A 17373-nucleotide genomic window follows, 5' to 3' on the forward strand; every position below is an offset into this window, starting at 1 on the left:
AGAGGAGGAGGCCACCACAGGTGGAGAGCTGCCTCTCAGTGGGAGGGGGAGGGTGGTGGTATAGTAGGTTAGGAGCAAGAATAATGGGAGGAAGTGGATGACTCATTTGGAAATGTCTTTCCAGAAATTTGCATTTGAAGAAACTCGTCTGAGAGATGAGTTCATTTGTTTTAAATGAGGGGAGGTGGAAACAAGTCTAAATGTTCACTGATGGAGTAGTAGGGCAGAGGTTTGCAACGCAGGGGGCAGAGGATCTGAGGAAGGTGGATGTGCCTCAGACTCCCCAGCTCTTAGACAGCCAGAATGGTGCCACGTTCCCAGCCGTTAGCCCTTGTAAGTGTCTAGAATGTGTCCTTGATTATTCTCCGTGGCCTTGCTGGCAACATTGAATCACTGAATTGTTGGTGCCCTCACCCACCCCCTGGGAGGCATGGCTGAGAGCAGTCTGGTCCCTGGCAAGGGGAGGAAAAGGCTTTCTGCATTTTTGAGAGGCTGATACCGACAGCGGGTTTTCAGGGAGGCTGGAGGGTTCAGCGTGACCATGACCGGAGAATGGCTCTGAGGCCCTTGGAGCTCCTGCAAAACAAACAGCATCTGAGAAGGTGCCACTGGGAGAGCCTCATCTGCAGTCTGCCCCCAGACCTTGTGCCTGCAGCATCCTTGGCCAGGGTAAGGCAGGGGTCTGGATACGCCCTTACATCATAGGCTTCCATTGATGATTCTTGGAAACGTAGGACCAAGGATTGATGTGGGAATAGGGATACTTATTGGGATTGGGGCTCAGCCTTCCTTATTCCCAAACAGCCAACGGTGACACGTTTTCCTTAAGCCTCAATTCCTCATCTGTCAAGTGGAGATAATCATACTGCCTCCCTCATAGAGTGGGGATAAGACATTAATGAGGTTACTATAGTTGAGTGTCTGGCATGTGCCAAGAACAGGCTTTTCTCAAAATCTTGGACCCACTAGCTCAGAACTGGAAGAATTCTAGGTCATCTTGTTCAGTTACCCCAACACAGACACACACCCATGCACGCCCATGAAGGACTCTCTCCTCAACACCCCCTCAGGTGTCTGGCCAGCCCTGGGTAACACCCTTCTCACCACAGCTCTTTCTCTCCCTCCTGGGGCAGACCTTGCAGCAGTGTCATAGCAGAAATTAGAGATGGCAGAACCCTTGCCATTGTCATATAGCAGCCTGGCTTCGTGTATTATTGTTCTACCTGCTGAGCAAAAGTCCTCTTGGTCTCTGAAGTGTTGGATAGGAGGAGGAGCTTCAGGCCTCTTCCCCCAGAGGGTTGCTGGGGGACATCCAAGACTGAAAGGTCAGCAGCATTTCTCAGGGAAGGAAGGCCGTGGCAATGGTCTACCTTCAGTCCCCACTGCTGCCATTGACATCCATGGCTAGTCCTCACGAGGGCCTATCTCCTGGCCACATTCCAGAAATAAGTACCAGATAGATAGCTTCTCAGTGACCTGGGATTCCTATTCTGCCTCTACCTCAGACTCACTGTGGGACCATAGATAGGTGACTTTACCTCCCCAAGGCTCAGTGTTCACATTCATATAATGGGGATAATAATTTCTATCTATTGTGCTGAGTGAGTAGAAGTTGGCTTGGCTCATCATAGATGTTCAGTGAAAAGTAGCTGTCATTGCCAATGAGATTGTGTGACTGTGCTTGGAACAGAGGAGGCAGGTCGCTCAGAGAATGTTATACCTTCCCCTCCTGCTTCCTTTCCTTTCCTTTCAACAAAGTTGTTCTGCCTTGTTCCCCACTGTGTGTGGGAATGAGAGGAAACTGAGGGGGATGGAAAGTTCAGAAAAGGAGAGGGAGAGATGAAGAGAGACGGGGAGGCTTATGGGGTGGCTGAGCCCTGTGTGACCAAAGGAAGGGCCCACTTTCCTTTTAATCAAAGACGCCTTGTGTGTGGTTTCCTAGCAGGGCTGCTGTTAATTTATAAAAAATGCCCCCTAATAAAATTCTGCTTGATTCTTCGATTGGCTGGGCATTAGGCCGCAGCCAGCAGCGACGCGGGGACATAACGGATGCATTTGCAGATTTGGAAAATTAAAGCCATCTATATGGCGCCTGTGGCGGGAGATCCGCCGATCTGCTTGCTTAATGAAATATAAAGATTCTTTTAACCAATGTAAGCACAATTCGACAGCTTGTGAAACGCGGCCGCACCATGATGGATGGCTCTCCTGGCTTGCCAGGAATTGCTGGGCGGCACCTTTTAAATATATAATTGATTCTGTTTGGAGTGTGCAATGGGCTGAGCCCACGCAGGGCCCGGCCTGGGGCCAGGAGTGCAAGGCCCTGTTTAGAAGCTCCCGTGGGCCCCACAGGACTCTTGGCCTCCCTGCAGGACCCACAGCATTCAGAACTGGATGTGGCTGGGGCTCCAGCTGCCGGGCCTGGCTGAGAGCCTCAGGGGCAGATCTGAACTGCCCCTATTGCTGGAAAAGGGACCACTGGGCATGGTTCCACCCAAACCCAGGCTTATAGTCCTGGGAGCAGAGAAGATGGTGGAGACAGAGTGGACTCCACTCTGCCCTGAGGACCATACTGGGCTGTGGTGGCTCTGCCTCCCTCACCACCTATTAGCCTGTGGTTCTTTCTCATCCATTCAATACTTATTATTTACTAAGCACTGGCTGTGTACTGGGCTCCATGCTAGTGTTGCAGAGACGACAACAAAAATGGATAAGGTAAATCTATTTTCTCTGTGTTGATGGTCTTTCTATCTCACCGCATCAACTCCATCTCTTTGCTTTCCCCCCCCCCCCTCTTTGTATTTCTCACTTGTTCTCTCTCAGACCCTTTTTAGGGCCACATGACTTCTGAGGGTACCATTTAGTGTCTGTTCCTGTGGTAACACACATACACACACATACACATACATACACACACACACACACACACACTCACGAGCGCGTGTCTACAGACAAACAAACCCACAGAGATATAAATAATCACAGATACTACATACACATAGATGTGCATATGGCTATGTGGCCAATCACAGTCAGGCTGTGTACAGATATGGCCACACATGAACAGTGAGATGAGCTGCAGACAAGTGACTGGGTAGTACCACGTGAACCCAGCTCCAGTGATAGGTTGCATCCAGACAAGGGCTGAGCACCCGAGGGGCAGGTCTGAACTTCCCCTCTGGGGCCTCAGAAAAGATCTGGGCTCTGATGTCCACCTGGAGTGAGGAAGAGGAGTGTGAGGCTGGAGAGAGGAGCTCATCTGGGAAGATTTGTGCTCACCACACACACACACACACACACACAACATGCACATATGTTTTTCCTTTGCTGTTGTCCTATTGCGCTGGATCAAATCAGAGAGTGGAATGTGTTAGAGTAAAAGCCTGGGTGACTGGGGTGAGGAAACACTAGCTGGTGGGAGGAACCTCATCTGTGGAAACATGTTCCACTGCTTACCTAGCAGCGTGGCCTAATGGAGCAAATTATCCCATCTTTCTCACCTTCCATTTCTGCATCTGTAAGATGGCAATAATAATAGTCCCTACCTCCTAGAGCATTGGGGGAATTGTTGGAGATGTCTGATCTATCTTAACAAATAGCTGTTATTCTTAATTAATTCATCTGATCCTCATCTCCAGAACTTGCCTCTGTGCCAGACCCTGTGATTTGGGCTGGGGTGAGGAGTCCAGAAATACAATAGATGCCCTTTCTGCCCTTAGGAAGCTCAGTCTTGTGAGGGAGAAAGATGTGCCATCACACTGCTCTAACTCAGGTGCCAGAATTGAGAAAAATCCATGGGAGGTGCTTTGTGTTCAGTAAATGGTAGCTATTGTTGTTGTCACCATCATTTCTGTGACCCGAGTGTAGTTATAAGGAACCTGGAGAGGGGAGAGATGCCTTCTTAGAAATGTCCTAGGAGGTATAAGCTGAACTACGGTAGGTCTTTATGGAGAGGGAAGAATTAGACATGTGAAGGGGGAGGGAGGGAAATGGTATTTCAGGTGGGGTCCCAGCCAGAGCAAAGGCATGGGTGTGACAAGAGGGAATGGCATTGCTGGGGGCTGAGGAAGAGGAGGGCATCAGACTGGAGGGGTGGGCAGAGGACAGACTGGGAAGGTCTTGTAGACTTGCTGATGGCCAGTGGGCTGGGGGAGTTGTCTCTCTTGTCTTCAGTTAATAAAGACTTGTGCATCAAAAACTCTGGGATCAGCAATAATTAAATCAATTAAAATGTCACCACATTAACAGCAGTGAGTGAGCTAAAGCAACAAAGCCCTAGAATTTGGTGGGGGAGGGGCAACCCCATAGGGGTGGAAGAAGGGGTGGATCAAACTACTTCTAAACTCTGTTCCCTCTTTCCCACCTGTTTTGGAGCCTGGCTCATCCCCACATCCACTGGAACACAAGGACAACCCTCCCCATCACCATCCTCCAAAAAGGAAAGAAAGGATATAAGCGTGAAAATCACCTGTAATCCCATCTGCTATCTCCCTGAGATAACGCCTGTTAACTTGGCAGGGTATAACCTTCCAGGCTTTTCCCCCCAATGCATTTTCATACATACATTACAAAAATGGGATCAAATCATGCATACTGTTACCTATTTCTTCCACTCAACAATATATTGTGAGCATCAGCACATACGGATACACATCATTGTCTTAAACTGTGCACCGTATCCCACTGCCGGCACGGCTGTCCCTCATCTTCTGAACTAACCCTCTCTCAGTGGACAGCGAGGTTTCCAATTGTTCGCCATCATAAGCAGAGCTGTGATAAATATTCCTGTACACGTATCTCTGCATACTTGAAGGAGAAATTTCTGGAAATGGAATTGTTGAACCAAACGATGCTCTCTCTAAAGGCTTTTGATGCAGGAACTAAAGAGCTCCTTTGTCAGCCAGGTAGGGTAGGGACCATTTCCCACCCCCTCACCCCTGCTAGATAACATTGGGTAATAATTTTTCTTCATATTTGCTCATCAGATTGGTGAAAACACCTTATGATTTCTATTTTTATGTGTTTGGTTACAAGTAAGGCTGTGCTTTTTGTCATATGTCAGATGGCTATTTGTGTTTCTTGCTTAATAAGGTGTCTACTTACTTAGCCGTCTTTTATTTAAGATGATTATGTTTTTGCTTCTATATAAGAGCTCTTTATATATTATAAATGGTCTCTTATTTTTATTTGTGCTATTACATTTTAATCAATTTTGGCATGTCATTTATAGGTTAATATTTTTTAAAGTTTATTGATTATGGTGTATCCTATTATGTAATTTTAAAAATTGATCTTAGAGAGAGGGATAGAAAGGAAGAGAGAGAAAGAGAGAGAGAAAGAGAACAAGAGAGAGAGAGAGATGTGAGAGAGAAACATTAATAATTTGCCTCTGGTACGTGCCCTGACCAGGGGTCGAACCTGAAACCTAAGTTTGTACCCTGACTGGAATCAAAACCGAAACCTTTGGATGTTCCAACCAATTGAGCCCCCAACCAGGGCTATTATACAATGTTTAAATACATTATGTTGCCATGTTTGTCATTCTATTCTCTTAGATCTCTGCTGGGGAGGGGGTCATATTTATGGTGCATAGAGTGGGCTTCCTCAAGTAAGTGTTTTGGTAGCTGTTATGTGTGAGCGTTGACTCAGAAATCTGTAAATCTATTCCTCAGCTCCTGACTTGTGCGTCCAACTGCCAATTCAATATTCTTACTTGGAAGTTGGATCTATATTTCACACTTACTATGTTCCCTTAAAAACTTGATTTCTGTTTCCCCCTCCAGATCCCCTTCTCCCTCAATAGTCCTGATTTGAGAATTGACCCATCTTCATTCAGTTGCTCAGGCCAAAAGCTTGAGCCATCCTTTTTTGTCCTGTTTTTTACTTTATAACTAACCTATCAACTATCATGTCGATTCTGCCTTCAAAATACGTCATGAATCTGAACACTTCTCACCACCTCCACCTCCTCCTACACTGCCCTTCAGGTACCTCCATGGCTGCTGGCCTGGACTTCTGCAAGGGCTTGGTCTCTCTGCTCTTCTTCTTCTTGACCCTCTGCAGTCTGTTCCCTGTACAGCAGCCACAATGAGCTTTTAACAACAAATTGGATCATGTTACTCCCTATTCAAGACCCTCCAGGAGCTTCCATCACACTCAGGATAGAATTCAAACGCCTTACAATGGGCCGTGAGCCCTCCGAGATCTGGCCCCCTTCTCTCCCTCCAGCCTCTCTCTTGCCCTAGCTCCCGCCTTCTCTCTGCTCCAGCCCCCTGATTTTCTTGCTGCTCCACACACGCAACTAGCTGTTCACATCTCAGGACCTTTGTCCTTGTTGTTCCTTCTGCCTGGAAAGCCTTTCCTCCAGAGCTGCTCATGGCTTCCTTCAAATAGCAGCGAACCTTTCCCTGAACATATATCCTAAAATAATCTTCTCTTTTTCTTTTTAATCCTCACCTTGAAGATATGTTTATTAATTTTAGAGAGAGGAAGGGAGAGAGAAAGAAACATTAATGTGAGAGAGAAATCTCAATCGGCTACCTCTCTCACACACCCTGACTGGGTACCAATCCCACAACCCAGGTATGTGCCCTGACCGGGAATAGAATTCACAGCCTTTTGGGTGTTTGGGGATGATGTGCCAACCCACTGAGCCACCCAGCTGGGGCTTGCTTTTTCTCTTTGTTATCCTCCTCCTCTGCCTTATATTTCTTCGGAGCACTATTGCGGGCTGACATTACCACGTCTTTTATTTGTTGTCATATAGCCTCCCCATCCTTTGGAATGTAAATTCCACAAAGGCAGGGGCTTTGTTTGGTACTTATTAGATGGCTGCTTAATAAATATTTGTTGAATGAACATGTGTAATATGTGAATGGGTGTATGTGTGTGATGTTCGTGTGTAGATATACCTGCTGCATGGATAGATGTCTCTGAGAATGTCTGTGAGCGGCACTGTGGGAATAATGACATTGAATTTGTGACTTTTGTGTGTGAATGACTGTTTCTGTGAATGCCTTTCAAAGAACATCGGTATATGTGTGTTTGTGTATGAAATGTATGTGTGCTTATCTGTGTGTGTTTGCGCACACATGCTGCAGATGTTTGGTTCTGGGTAGGCTGTGTCTATTTCAGTGAGGGTGGGGAGCTGGGACACCTGGCTACATTCTTCCTCTTATCACATGGACCTTCCATTGCCTCAACCTTTCCTTCTCCCACCACACTACAGAAACAGGAACCATCTTTGTGCCTTTGGGAATCTACAGATATTGGGCCATATTCCAAAGATGACATCTTAGACAGACACAGGGTAGGTGCTCAGATGAGGACTGGAGGAGAGTCTGGAGGAGACCAGGGCTGATGGGACCTGGGCAGCCTCATGTTGATCTGAACCATCTCGGTAGGAGGGTTGTATTCGCTGATGAACTGGCCACTAAAGAATGAGGTTGAAGCAGTGGGGATGGGAAAGGCCCCAAATTGGCTGTGTGGTTTGACATGTCACTGCTCTTTCTTTCTTTAAGCCTCAGTAGATTCATCTGTAAATGGGGTTCATTGTTCTTGGTTTGCTTGCTTCTTGGGAGTATGGTGAGAACGAAGGGAGGTAATGGTAGTGAATGTATAATATATAATAGTCATAACAACAGTGTTCTTATATAACACATTAGAGTTACATCAGAGCAAATGCCTCAAGGTCCCCAATTCAGCTCTGGACTTGGCCCCATGTAGGCCTCAGTGAATGTTTGTTGAATGAATCGATGAATGTTCAAATGAGTAAGTGCCTAGATGGGTAAGTGGGGAAGTGATTGCATAAAACAGCAAATAGGTTGTCAAATCACAATGAGTCCCATTTCTGAGCACATCCTGCCTGCCAGGCCCTATTGTAAAAGCTTCTCTTAATCTTTGTAACAACCCCATGAGATCAGTATGTTATGAGCCCCATTTTGTAGATGGAGGAACTGAGGGTCAGAGAAGTTAAGTGATTTAAGTGAGATTCCAGGCCATGGAGTCTGATTACAGAGCCTAGAGCATTAAACCCTGCACAAGCCTTGCTGAGTAAATCAATGAATGAATGGGTGAATGAAGAAATAAGTACAGGAACTCTCACACTCTTAGACACAGGCAAGATGGGCCACTTCCGGATGGGTGGCAGAACCTCTTGGGGGTGATGTGGATGTCCAAGGTCTGGGCTGGGGGTTGTTGTGTCTCTCCCAGAGTAGTGTGTGACACCCTGCCTCATGTCACCTCTCCCTCTTTCCTGTTTGCAGGCACATGCCGCGATGCAGCACTACGGGGTGAATGGCTACTCGCTGCATGCCATGAACTCACTCAGTGCCATGTACAACCTGCACCAGCAGGCGGCCCAGCAGGCCCAGCATGCCCCGGACTACCGGCCATCAGTGCATGCACTTACACTGGCTGAGCGCCTGGCTGGTAAGAGCTGTGGGGATGGGACTAGGAAAATTGGGAGTGGTGGAGAGTACTAGTGGAGGAGACTCTGGAAGGCAGAGATAGGAGGGAGGGAGCACTGGGAAAGTTTTCTCTGAGAAGTTTGAGAAGATCCAGGTCACTTAGCAACAGAGAGGGATGTCAATTCAAAATCTAGGTGAGGCTATCCAGAGCACCTCTAGGTGTGGTTGCCAGCACTGTGCTGGGCGCTGGAGTGGCCCTATGCCTTCAAATTCCCTTAACAACCCAGAGAGGGATTCATTAGCTGGTCTCACAGATGAAGAGACTTAGGTAGGAGGGTAAGAGACTAGCCCAGAGTTTTACAGCCAGGAAGTAGCTGGAGTGTCCAGAGGAGAAAGGATATTTCAGGAAATCATATAAATATGAGGGTTCCCATGTTTCATATACCTATGTGCCAAGCACTGTGTGAATTTCTCTCTGTGTCTCTCTCTTTCTCTCTCCCTCCCTCTCTCTCTCTCTCTCTCTCTTTCTCTTTCTTTCTCTCTCTCTCTCTCTCTCTCTCTCTCTCTCTCTCTCTCTCTCTTTCTCTCTCTCTAACCCCCCCTCTCTCTTCAATCCTGATAAGGAGAGGTTATTATATCAAATTTGTGGATATGGAAACTGAGGCTCATACAGGTTACATTTAGGCAGAGGTGGGGCAGAGGGTTGGAACATAACATATGGCTAAAATTATGGGCTCTGAAGTCACAGACTTCACTTACCCTTGCAGTCATTGCAGGGTCTGCCCACTCACCTGTCTTTCCGGATCCTCGGTTTCCCCTTTGTAAACAGAGGGCAATGGCAGTGATCATCCATAGGATGTCTGGGAAGTTACTTGAGATAACTTATGCAAAATATTCAGTAAGTGCTCAGAAGCCATTATTACCCAAGTCCCAAGGTCAGTGCTCATGAAGGGCTACAGCATGGTCCCTCCGACCACAGCCCCGGGTAAAATTGATCGTTGCCCTGTCCTGACAGCCTCTGCGTGGGCATGGAAGGACTTGATGGCACAGGTGAGGAGTGTGATTTATGGGAGGTGACGTCACCCCCTTCCTGTCCCAGGTCAAACCTTAAGGAGCTGTTGACTACACGTGGCCCCATCCCTGTGCCAGGCAATGCTCAGAGGATTCATGGGCACCCCTAAGGAGGCAAGGTGCCTATTGACCCAGGAGAAATGTGGCCAGGACCAAGTGGTAGGGCTGCTCAGAGCAATATGACCAGCTGCTGTAGTCAGGAAATGCTTCCTAAAGGTCATGGAGCAGGAGCCAGGCCTTAAAAGGTGAAGGAGCAGAACTCGCATGAACATAGGCCCAGAAATGAGGTGGGATAGAGGACCCTGCCTGCATAGAGGTGCGATCTTGGACCCTGCCAGGACCCAGAAAGGAGGAGTCGGGATGGAGGCCACCTCTTCTGGGGAAAAGGGCACCGAAGAACTGGAAGATTCAGTGTTCCCCCAATTACCTAATTCTTGAGCAAGAGGGACATGAGCTCCAGAGGGGCCTTTGTATGGAGGTCTGGGCTTCCAGCAGGAGGTTGCCTGGCCTCAAAGGCTGTGACCACCTGCCCCTGTCATCCCTAGAGCCAGAAACAGGATACTGGGCTGTTGTTTCTCAAACAGGGCCTGGCTGCCAAGGGATCACCACTCATCCCCCACCCCAGGGTGACCAGCGTGAGCTCAGGGCTCAGTCCAGGCTGGTATTAGTGTTGGTGGGGTGGGGGTGGGGGCGTTCAGGGCTTCATCTTTAAAGTGAAGAAGGAGCAGCCCAAAGTCCAAGGCTTCCTGGACACCCAATTGCCTCCTCCCTGATCAAGAGTGTTGTGAGTGACTCTCCAGTTCCTGGAGCTCAGGGCTGGCAACTCAGGTTTTCTTCAGCACAGGCAGGTGATGGGAGGCTGGGGAGAGAGGCTCCTGCCCATCCTGCAGCGATGAGTTAGGCAGAAGGGCTGGAGGCTGGACACCAGCCTAGGCAGGCATCTATCCCGGGTGGTTTCCTTAAATCAATAGTGCTCCACCCTATCTCCCCTCCAAGCCTGCAGTGGTTAGAACCTGGTCTCTGTCCTCTCCTCCTCGAGGAAACACCCCAAAGGGTCAAAACTGTGCTCTCAGGGCCCTGCCAGGGGCCAGGCTTTCTCTGGCTGAGACATCAAACCCCCCCTTCAGAGACTCACAGGCCAGCTGGAACGATGAGGTTCCCACCAGCAGAGATGGAGCCAAGGGCCAGAGGATACCGTCTACCCAGCAGACCTCTCCCATCCAGACCTTGCAGAAAAGTCCCAGCTCACAGCCAGACTTCTCCTGGTCAGGGGCCAGGGTTCTGTTGGCATTCAGACTCTCAGAGTCATAGGGCATCATAGGACATTAGAAACTCTGTGACATGGACTCACCGATCATTAGCATCATGTCGATTCAGAATATTATACCCTAAGTATCCTGGGACTTGACGGATCTTAGGGCAATGCCCACCCACCACCTCAACCACATTCCTGACAGCTGTTCATGGCGATGCGTTAGACCTCGGTGGACCTGATAGTGAGTGATGGGTACACAAACTTGAAACCCCAGTCCTATGGAGAAGGGAGGGGTGCTTTCCAAGAGGAAAGGGCCAGGGTTCAGCTCTGGCAGGAGCTTGCGGGTCTGCAGCGGGTCAGAGCAGAGCAGAATTTAAAACCTATTTCCCATAATTAAATGGGCCCCCTCTCCTTGTCCTCCAACGGCTGTACATTTCAAGACATCATCTTGGAGGCCCGTTATGGCTCCCAGCACCGCAAACAGCGTCGCAGTCGCACGGCATTCACTGCTCAGCAGCTCGAGGCCCTGGAGAAGACCTTCCAGAAGACTCACTACCCAGATGTGGTGATGCGTGAGAGGCTGGCCATGTGCACCAACCTGCCTGAGGCCCGGGTGCAGGTAGGGCCCCGCCCCTTCAACTAGACCTTGCAGACAAGCTCCAGCCCATCAGTCTGGCTTTTCATTGTCCAGGAGCCAGCAGCTCAGCCCTCAGTGCCAGAGTTCCTGCTGTCTCCGTGAACATCTTCCGTGACAGCAGGGGCATTTAGAAGGGATGGAGGGTGTGTTTCCTAGTGGGACAGGGACAATATTGTGTTTCCTAGTGGGGCAGGGCATATCTCTGCCCAGAGCACCCACTCTACAGTTCCCCTTCCTCCCTCCCCCTCCTCTGGCTCCTCTCCCTGTCCCCAGGTGTGGTTCAAGAACCGCAGGGCCAAGTTTCGGAAGAAGCAGCGCAGCTTGCAGAAAGAGCAGCTCCAGAAGCAGAAAGAGGCTGAGGGCTCCCATGGGGAAGGCAAGGCTGAGGCCTCAACCCCAGACGGCCAGCTGGAGACCGAGCAGCCCCCCAGCCTGCCCACCGGTGACCCCCCTACTGAGATGAACCTGAGCCTGTCAGAGCAGTCGGCCAGTGAGTCAGCCCCTGAGGACCAGGCAGACCGGGAGGAGGACCCCCGGGCAGGGGCTGAAGATCCCAAAATTGAGAAGAGCTCTGGGGCTGACAGCAAGGCGCTGGCCTGCAAGAGGGCCAGCCCCAAGGCAGGTGAGGCTGGAGGTGCTGTGCGTGGGCAGGGCCCCCCAGGGAGAACCGCCAGACAGGGGCCTGGGTATATGAGGTGGGTCAGAGCAGGGGGTAGTTAGTCAGCCTTTACCACAATGCACTTGGGCCTATGTCAGGTGGTCACTCTTTAGTTGCTGAACTGTGGGAAGGTCTTGGAGATTCAGAGGGAGGGGCTGGGTGGCAAGGGAGGGGTACTTGGGGGAACTCAGGGCAAAAGCTATTTGTCAACCATTCTGGAGACATTCCTGTATTTTAACAACCAGTATAGATGTGCCTGTGCATATTGGGTGAGGACCATATTGGTACCTGAGATTCCCACATGTAGCAGAGACTCAGAGCCATGGTTTTTAAGGAACAGAGCTCTGGCAGGAGGCACAGGCAGGGCAGGATGGGGCTGGGAGCTGAGAGCTGAGAGCTAGAGGGAGCCACTGACAGGAGAGGGGAAGCAGGTGACGGCCCTTTAAAAAAAAGGGGGGGGGTTCTTTCCAAGAAACAACACGTGGGAGCCCTGGCAGGGTCCCTGGGGCTCCTTCAGGAAGCCTGGGCTCCTGAGGGATGCCTCAGGGGGTGTCCTGGCTGACATGGGGGAATATGGTTTCAACCAAAGCCTGTTTTCCCATCAGTGCCAAGGGGCTGGGAAAGCGAGGGGGCCATCATCCTTGTCCTGAGTCCTTGGTTCTCTCCTTGCAGATTCCCCAGGTGGCCTGGCCCTGGCTCCTGCAGCTCCGGGGGGCAGCCTCCTGGGCCCCTCCCACTCTTACTCCTCATCCCCCCTGAGCCTCTTCCGTCTGCAGGAGCAATTCCGCCAGCACATGGCAGCCACCAACAACCTGGTGCACTACTCGTCCTTCGAAGTAGGGGGCCCGGCCCCTGCTGCTGCTGCTGCTGCTGCAGCCGCCGCCGTACCCTATCTGGGCGTCAACATGGCTCCCCTGGGCTCACTGCACTGCCAGTCATACTACCAGTCCCTGTCAGCAGCCGCCGCTGCCCACCAGGGTGTGTGGGGGTCCCCACTACTGCCCGCGCCCCCAGCAGGCCTGGCACCTGCCTCAGCTGCCCTGAACAGTAAAACCACGAGCATCGAGAACCTGAGGCTCCGGGCCAAGCAGCATGCAGCCTCCCTGGGACTGGATACCCTGCCCAACTGACTGCTGGCCGCCAGCCCATCCAGGGGTCTTGGGTGCCCCCCCCCAGCCCCAGGGTTATCCCCAGAGTTAACTCAGCAAGCCCAGGGGTCCTGGCTCGGGAATCCTGCTCCCTGCCCCCCTTCCCCAGAGCCCTAACCCTAGGTGAAGCCGCACCCACACACCCTCTGCATGGCCCCGCTTGGATCCCACTGGAGGCTCAGTGGGAGGAGGTGAGAAGCTGGGGTGCCCTGAGGGAGAGCGAGAGGCTCTCGCTGACTGGGGCCCCACCTTAGTGTTGCCTCCTCCCTTCCCTCCTCCCATGCCTCCTGCCCCCTAGTGAGTTGATGTGTGGAATGTGAGATATAAATATAAATATATAAAACTATATTTTCAGGCACTTGCCTGGCCCAGGCCCCCCACCCGCTCTTCTCAGCCACCTTTGCCTCCACCTGCAGCTCCTGTTTCTCACATTGGCTTTCCCATCTCTCTGTCTCTCTGTCTCTCTCCTTCCCTGACCTCCTCTCCCTGCCTGTCGCCTGGCCCCCAGCCTCTGTCTCCCCGACTCTGCACTTCCCCCATGGCTCTTAGCTCCATCCCCTCTTTCCTTCTTTGGTGCTGGCTGTGTTGGTATCAATTCCCAGGCTGTTTTGTTTGGGATTGTGGCTTTTTAGTTGTAGTGGTGTTGCTTCTACTCTGTTCCTTCCCTGCCTGCCTGTCTCCTCCCCCATAGCACCCTCTCAGGGCAGCTGGAGGCGATCAGGCCCCAGCTGGAGACCCTGTAACCACTCCCCTGCTCCCTCATCATCCCCTTCCTGGCATCTAGAAGGGGTAGGGTGCCATGTTCTTCTTCCTCTCTATTCTCAGCTTTGAGGCCCATTCCTAAGATTGAGGAAGAGGAAACTGAGGCAGGAATCAGGCTGGGGTGGGCATCAAGCCCTCCCAGACAGGCCGGCTGCCCCTGCTCATCCAGGACTGCCCACAAGGCTTTAGACCTCTCTGGTGAGACTTCCCTGGTTGGAAGGAGGTGAGAGGGGGAGGAGTGCTCTCAGAGAGAGGTGGTCCCCCTCTGCACACCCTCACCTCCAGGCTCAGCAGTTAGTGTCCATTGCAGGGGTGCGTCTGAGCCAGGAAGGGAGATTGGACTCTAGCTCCTGATCACAGTGAGTGCAAACCACGCAGCAGTGCGTGGTCTCAGGCTTCTATGGTGTCCTGTCCCAGGGTGATCGCTGAAGTAAGGGCTCCTTTCAGCTAGTCCTTGACGTGTTCCCATTTGACTGGGAACTGCTCAGCAAACTCCCTTTCAAAGCACCGTGAACTTGGGCCAGCCATGCCTCTCTGGGCCCGTGCCCTCATCTGGCTTCGATGGGCTGTGCTGTCTCCTCCAGCTCCAGTAGTCTGCATGTCTGTGCTCAGAAGTTTTCAACGACACTCAAAACCACCACAAAACGGCTCAAAAGCACCATGTATGAATTAGAGAATTACAGTTGCCTTGCTGGGGAGCAATGGGTGTTGTACGCACAAGCCTCTCCGGTAGGCACAACTATGGTCTCTGGGCCTCAGTTTCCCAATAAGTATTATGGATTCCTTTAAATCCAGACAATCTGGATTTGATTCTGCTTTTCTTGAGTTCCAGAGCCGGCCTCTGTGGGCACCCCATCTCCATGCCTTTCATAGGGTCTGCGCTCAAGGTCAGGGGGAGGGGGCTGGCTTGCATAGATTCTCAGTCATGAAAGCAGCTAGAGAGCAAGAGGAGAGAGCACCAAGGGTCTTCTACGGGATCAGAGGGTATGGGCTTGGGATGGCCCACTACCACTGGGGACTGAACCCCAACCCTCTACCCACTGAACCCTCCACTCCTTGTTTAGAGAAGTTGCACCTGAAATTCCTAAGGCTTGTCTCCTCTCCCAGTGGAAGGGGGAGGGGGGATCTGTTGGTTTTTTGGTAGGATTGGTCTGCAGAACAGGTGATGTCCATCATCCTTGGAGGTCTGGCAGAGGCAGATGGAGAAGTCTGGGGACGGAAGTGAGAGGGATGGTAGCCTGTGCCAGGAAAGCTGAGTGAGACTGAATAAACAACAGGGAAGGCATGGCTCGCTTTATGAGAATTGGGGCTTAGGGCCTTGGATCCAGACAAGAGTCCTCACCTCCAAAGCAGGTGAAGAGTTCTGAACAGGGGATCAGATGAAGCAGGATCTGGGATCTGGAATTTGGAAGATGAATCCAGCAGCTATAAGAGCACCAGAGCAGGAGACGGGGACAGGAGGTGGCAGAGACTTTAGGAGAAAGGAGAAATTTTTGGTTCATCCCCTGGAATCAGCTCCAGTAAGATGTTTCCAAACCGAACAAAATCTCATCTGGACCAGGGACTGAAGCTCTTTGCCTGTTCTTGGATGCAAATGACTGACTTGGCCTTGGAATCTAATAGCTCTCAACATCACCTCCTCTAGGCAGCCTCCCCTGACCTCTAAGGGATAAGTCCACCCCACAGTCATGTTCTGTCCTGGATGGAGCCAGGCCCACCCAAGGCTCAGCTCAGCTTCCCTCAGATCATTGTCAATGCTTCCTCATTCAGTTGACCCAATTCTACCAGCCCAGAGAAGGCAGGGAAGTGCCTGAGCCTGGGCAGATCTCTACCTAGTTTGGGGGGCCAGCCTCAGGTACTGAAAGCAGCTAGAAAGCAAGAGGAGAGAGCACCGAGGGTCCCCTACAGGATCAGAGGGTGTGGGCTTGGGAAGGCCCACCACCACTGGAGACTGAAGCTGAGTTGGCTGAGTCACCCTGATGCCCTTCCAGGAAAGCCTCATTCCTCACCTCTCCCTTCATTTGTGGGCTCCATTCCTCTGCTTCTTCACCTCCCCAAAGCATGGTCCAGAGGGGCCTGGACCCCCCAACCCCAACTCCACAGCCAGCAGGCTATACAAACTGCTTTCTAAACCAGCTGTTTTGTGACCATTTGTGCTTAGAGGTTGTGCCAGCCTGTGGCAAAAACACTGTGTACCGTATTTATTTATTCTGTTAGTTGAAAAAACAAGACTCAGAACCCCCTTCCCGTCCCTGCCCCCTGCGTAGTGCAGCATGACACTCTATCCCGTGTATCGGTCTGTCTGTCTGACTTCCTGTGACGTTGTGACTCTTTGTCCTACTTGGCTAATAAAAGAGAATCTGGCAGCACAGCCTTTGGTCCAGGTTCATTCCCAGAGATGCCTACAGTGGGCTACGCAGTTGCTGTCTCCAGGTCTGTCACTGCGTGTCCAGCGCTGTGGCCGTGGGGGAAGGAAGCAGGCCTGCCTCACGGGTTGGCCACTCCGCATGGGCCAAGGAGAGAGCTCCGAACCAACTGGCAGCTGCTGTGTCACTCTAGAGTGGTCATGGAAGCGGGGGGACGGGGTGGGAAGGGTTCCACCTACTCTGGGCTGCATGGACCTCACTCACCCAAGCACACGTGGCAGGGTGGCCAGGGGCACCGGCACCTGGGGGCTTCAGGGCCGCCTGGGGGCGGGTCTATGTGATGGAGAGGGCGGGGGATTCTGTGGGAAACAGCAAGTAAGCCAGGGCCAAAGGAGCATAACAGGAAGGCACAATTGGATCTAAGGCAGAGCTGTCCTCCAATGGGATGGGCCACCTCTGGCGGGGGCGTTTTGACCTGGAGGATGAGCAAGCAAAAGGTGAAGGGGTTTCTGCTACCGGAGGCAGCATGGTGTCCAGATTCATGAAGGACCCTCCAGGTCAGGGTGAGGGTCTGTGTGTGTGTGATTACAGCCTATACATCTATATGTACACGTGAGAACCTGTACACCTGTCTGCTTGCATTAGCGCGCGCGCGCGCGTGTGTGTGTGTGTGTGTGTGTGTGCGCGCGCGCGCGCGCGCGCGCGCGCGCGCATATGCACAAGCAAGAGAGAGGGGGAGAGTGTGAGACTGTCCTGATTGGCAATAACTGCAGGAAAAGGGTACAACTAAGAAATTTTTTTTTTTGCGAAATCTCAGTTTCTTTCACATTTCCAGAAAAAGATGGCAGGCAGTCACTTCTGTTCGCCAGGTTCCAGAGTGTGTACAGGGCCTCTGTGCCAGCTCCAGGCTGGGATTTGGGAGGGGTGGCTGTCACCTCTGGGGATTTCCTGGTAGGAGAACCCCAGCAGTCCGAACAGTGTGCAGAGGGCTGCCTGCTGGCCTTCCCAGGGGCGGTGGCAGACCCCAGGAGACGCATTCCTCTCTCCCCAGTGGGGTTGAGGATTAGG

The 17373-nt window shown here is 51.6% G+C and overlaps 1 protein-coding gene across 1 annotated transcript; it reads left to right on the forward strand.

Moving 5' to 3' along the window:
• The first annotated feature begins 8267 nt into the window (after positions 1-8267).
• On the forward strand, positions 8268-13375 carry DMBX1 (diencephalon/mesencephalon homeobox 1). The gene is made up of 4 exons (XM_036447416.2): positions 8268-8428; positions 11158-11353; positions 11645-11993; positions 12702-13375. The coding sequence occupies exons 1-4, from the start codon at positions 8277-8279 to the stop codon at positions 13157-13159; spliced, it is 1155 nt and encodes a 384-aa protein (XP_036303309.1). The 5' UTR covers positions 8268-8276; the 3' UTR covers positions 13160-13375.
• The last annotated feature ends 3998 nt before the right edge of the window (positions 13376-17373 follow it).

This window comes from Pipistrellus kuhlii, unplaced genomic scaffold (genome assembly GCF_014108245.1).
Source record: "Pipistrellus kuhlii isolate mPipKuh1 unplaced genomic scaffold, mPipKuh1.p scaffold_m20_p_2, whole genome shotgun sequence".
Lineage (NCBI taxonomy): Eukaryota > Metazoa > Chordata > Mammalia > Chiroptera > Vespertilionidae > Pipistrellus > Pipistrellus kuhlii.

Coding starts and splice junctions, on each gene's coding strand:
- DMBX1 (XM_036447416.2), top strand. CDS start 8,277: ATGCAGCACTACGGGGTGAATGGCTACTCGCTGCATGCCATGAACTCA. Junction 8,429..11,157: donor ACACTGGCTGAGCGCCTGGC/TGGTAAGAGCTG, acceptor CTTGTCCTCCAA/CGGCTGTACATTTCAAGACA. Junction 11,994..12,701: donor GAGGGCCAGCCCCAAGGCAG/GTGAGGCTGGAG, acceptor CTCTCCTTGCAG/ATTCCCCAGGTGGCCTGGCC.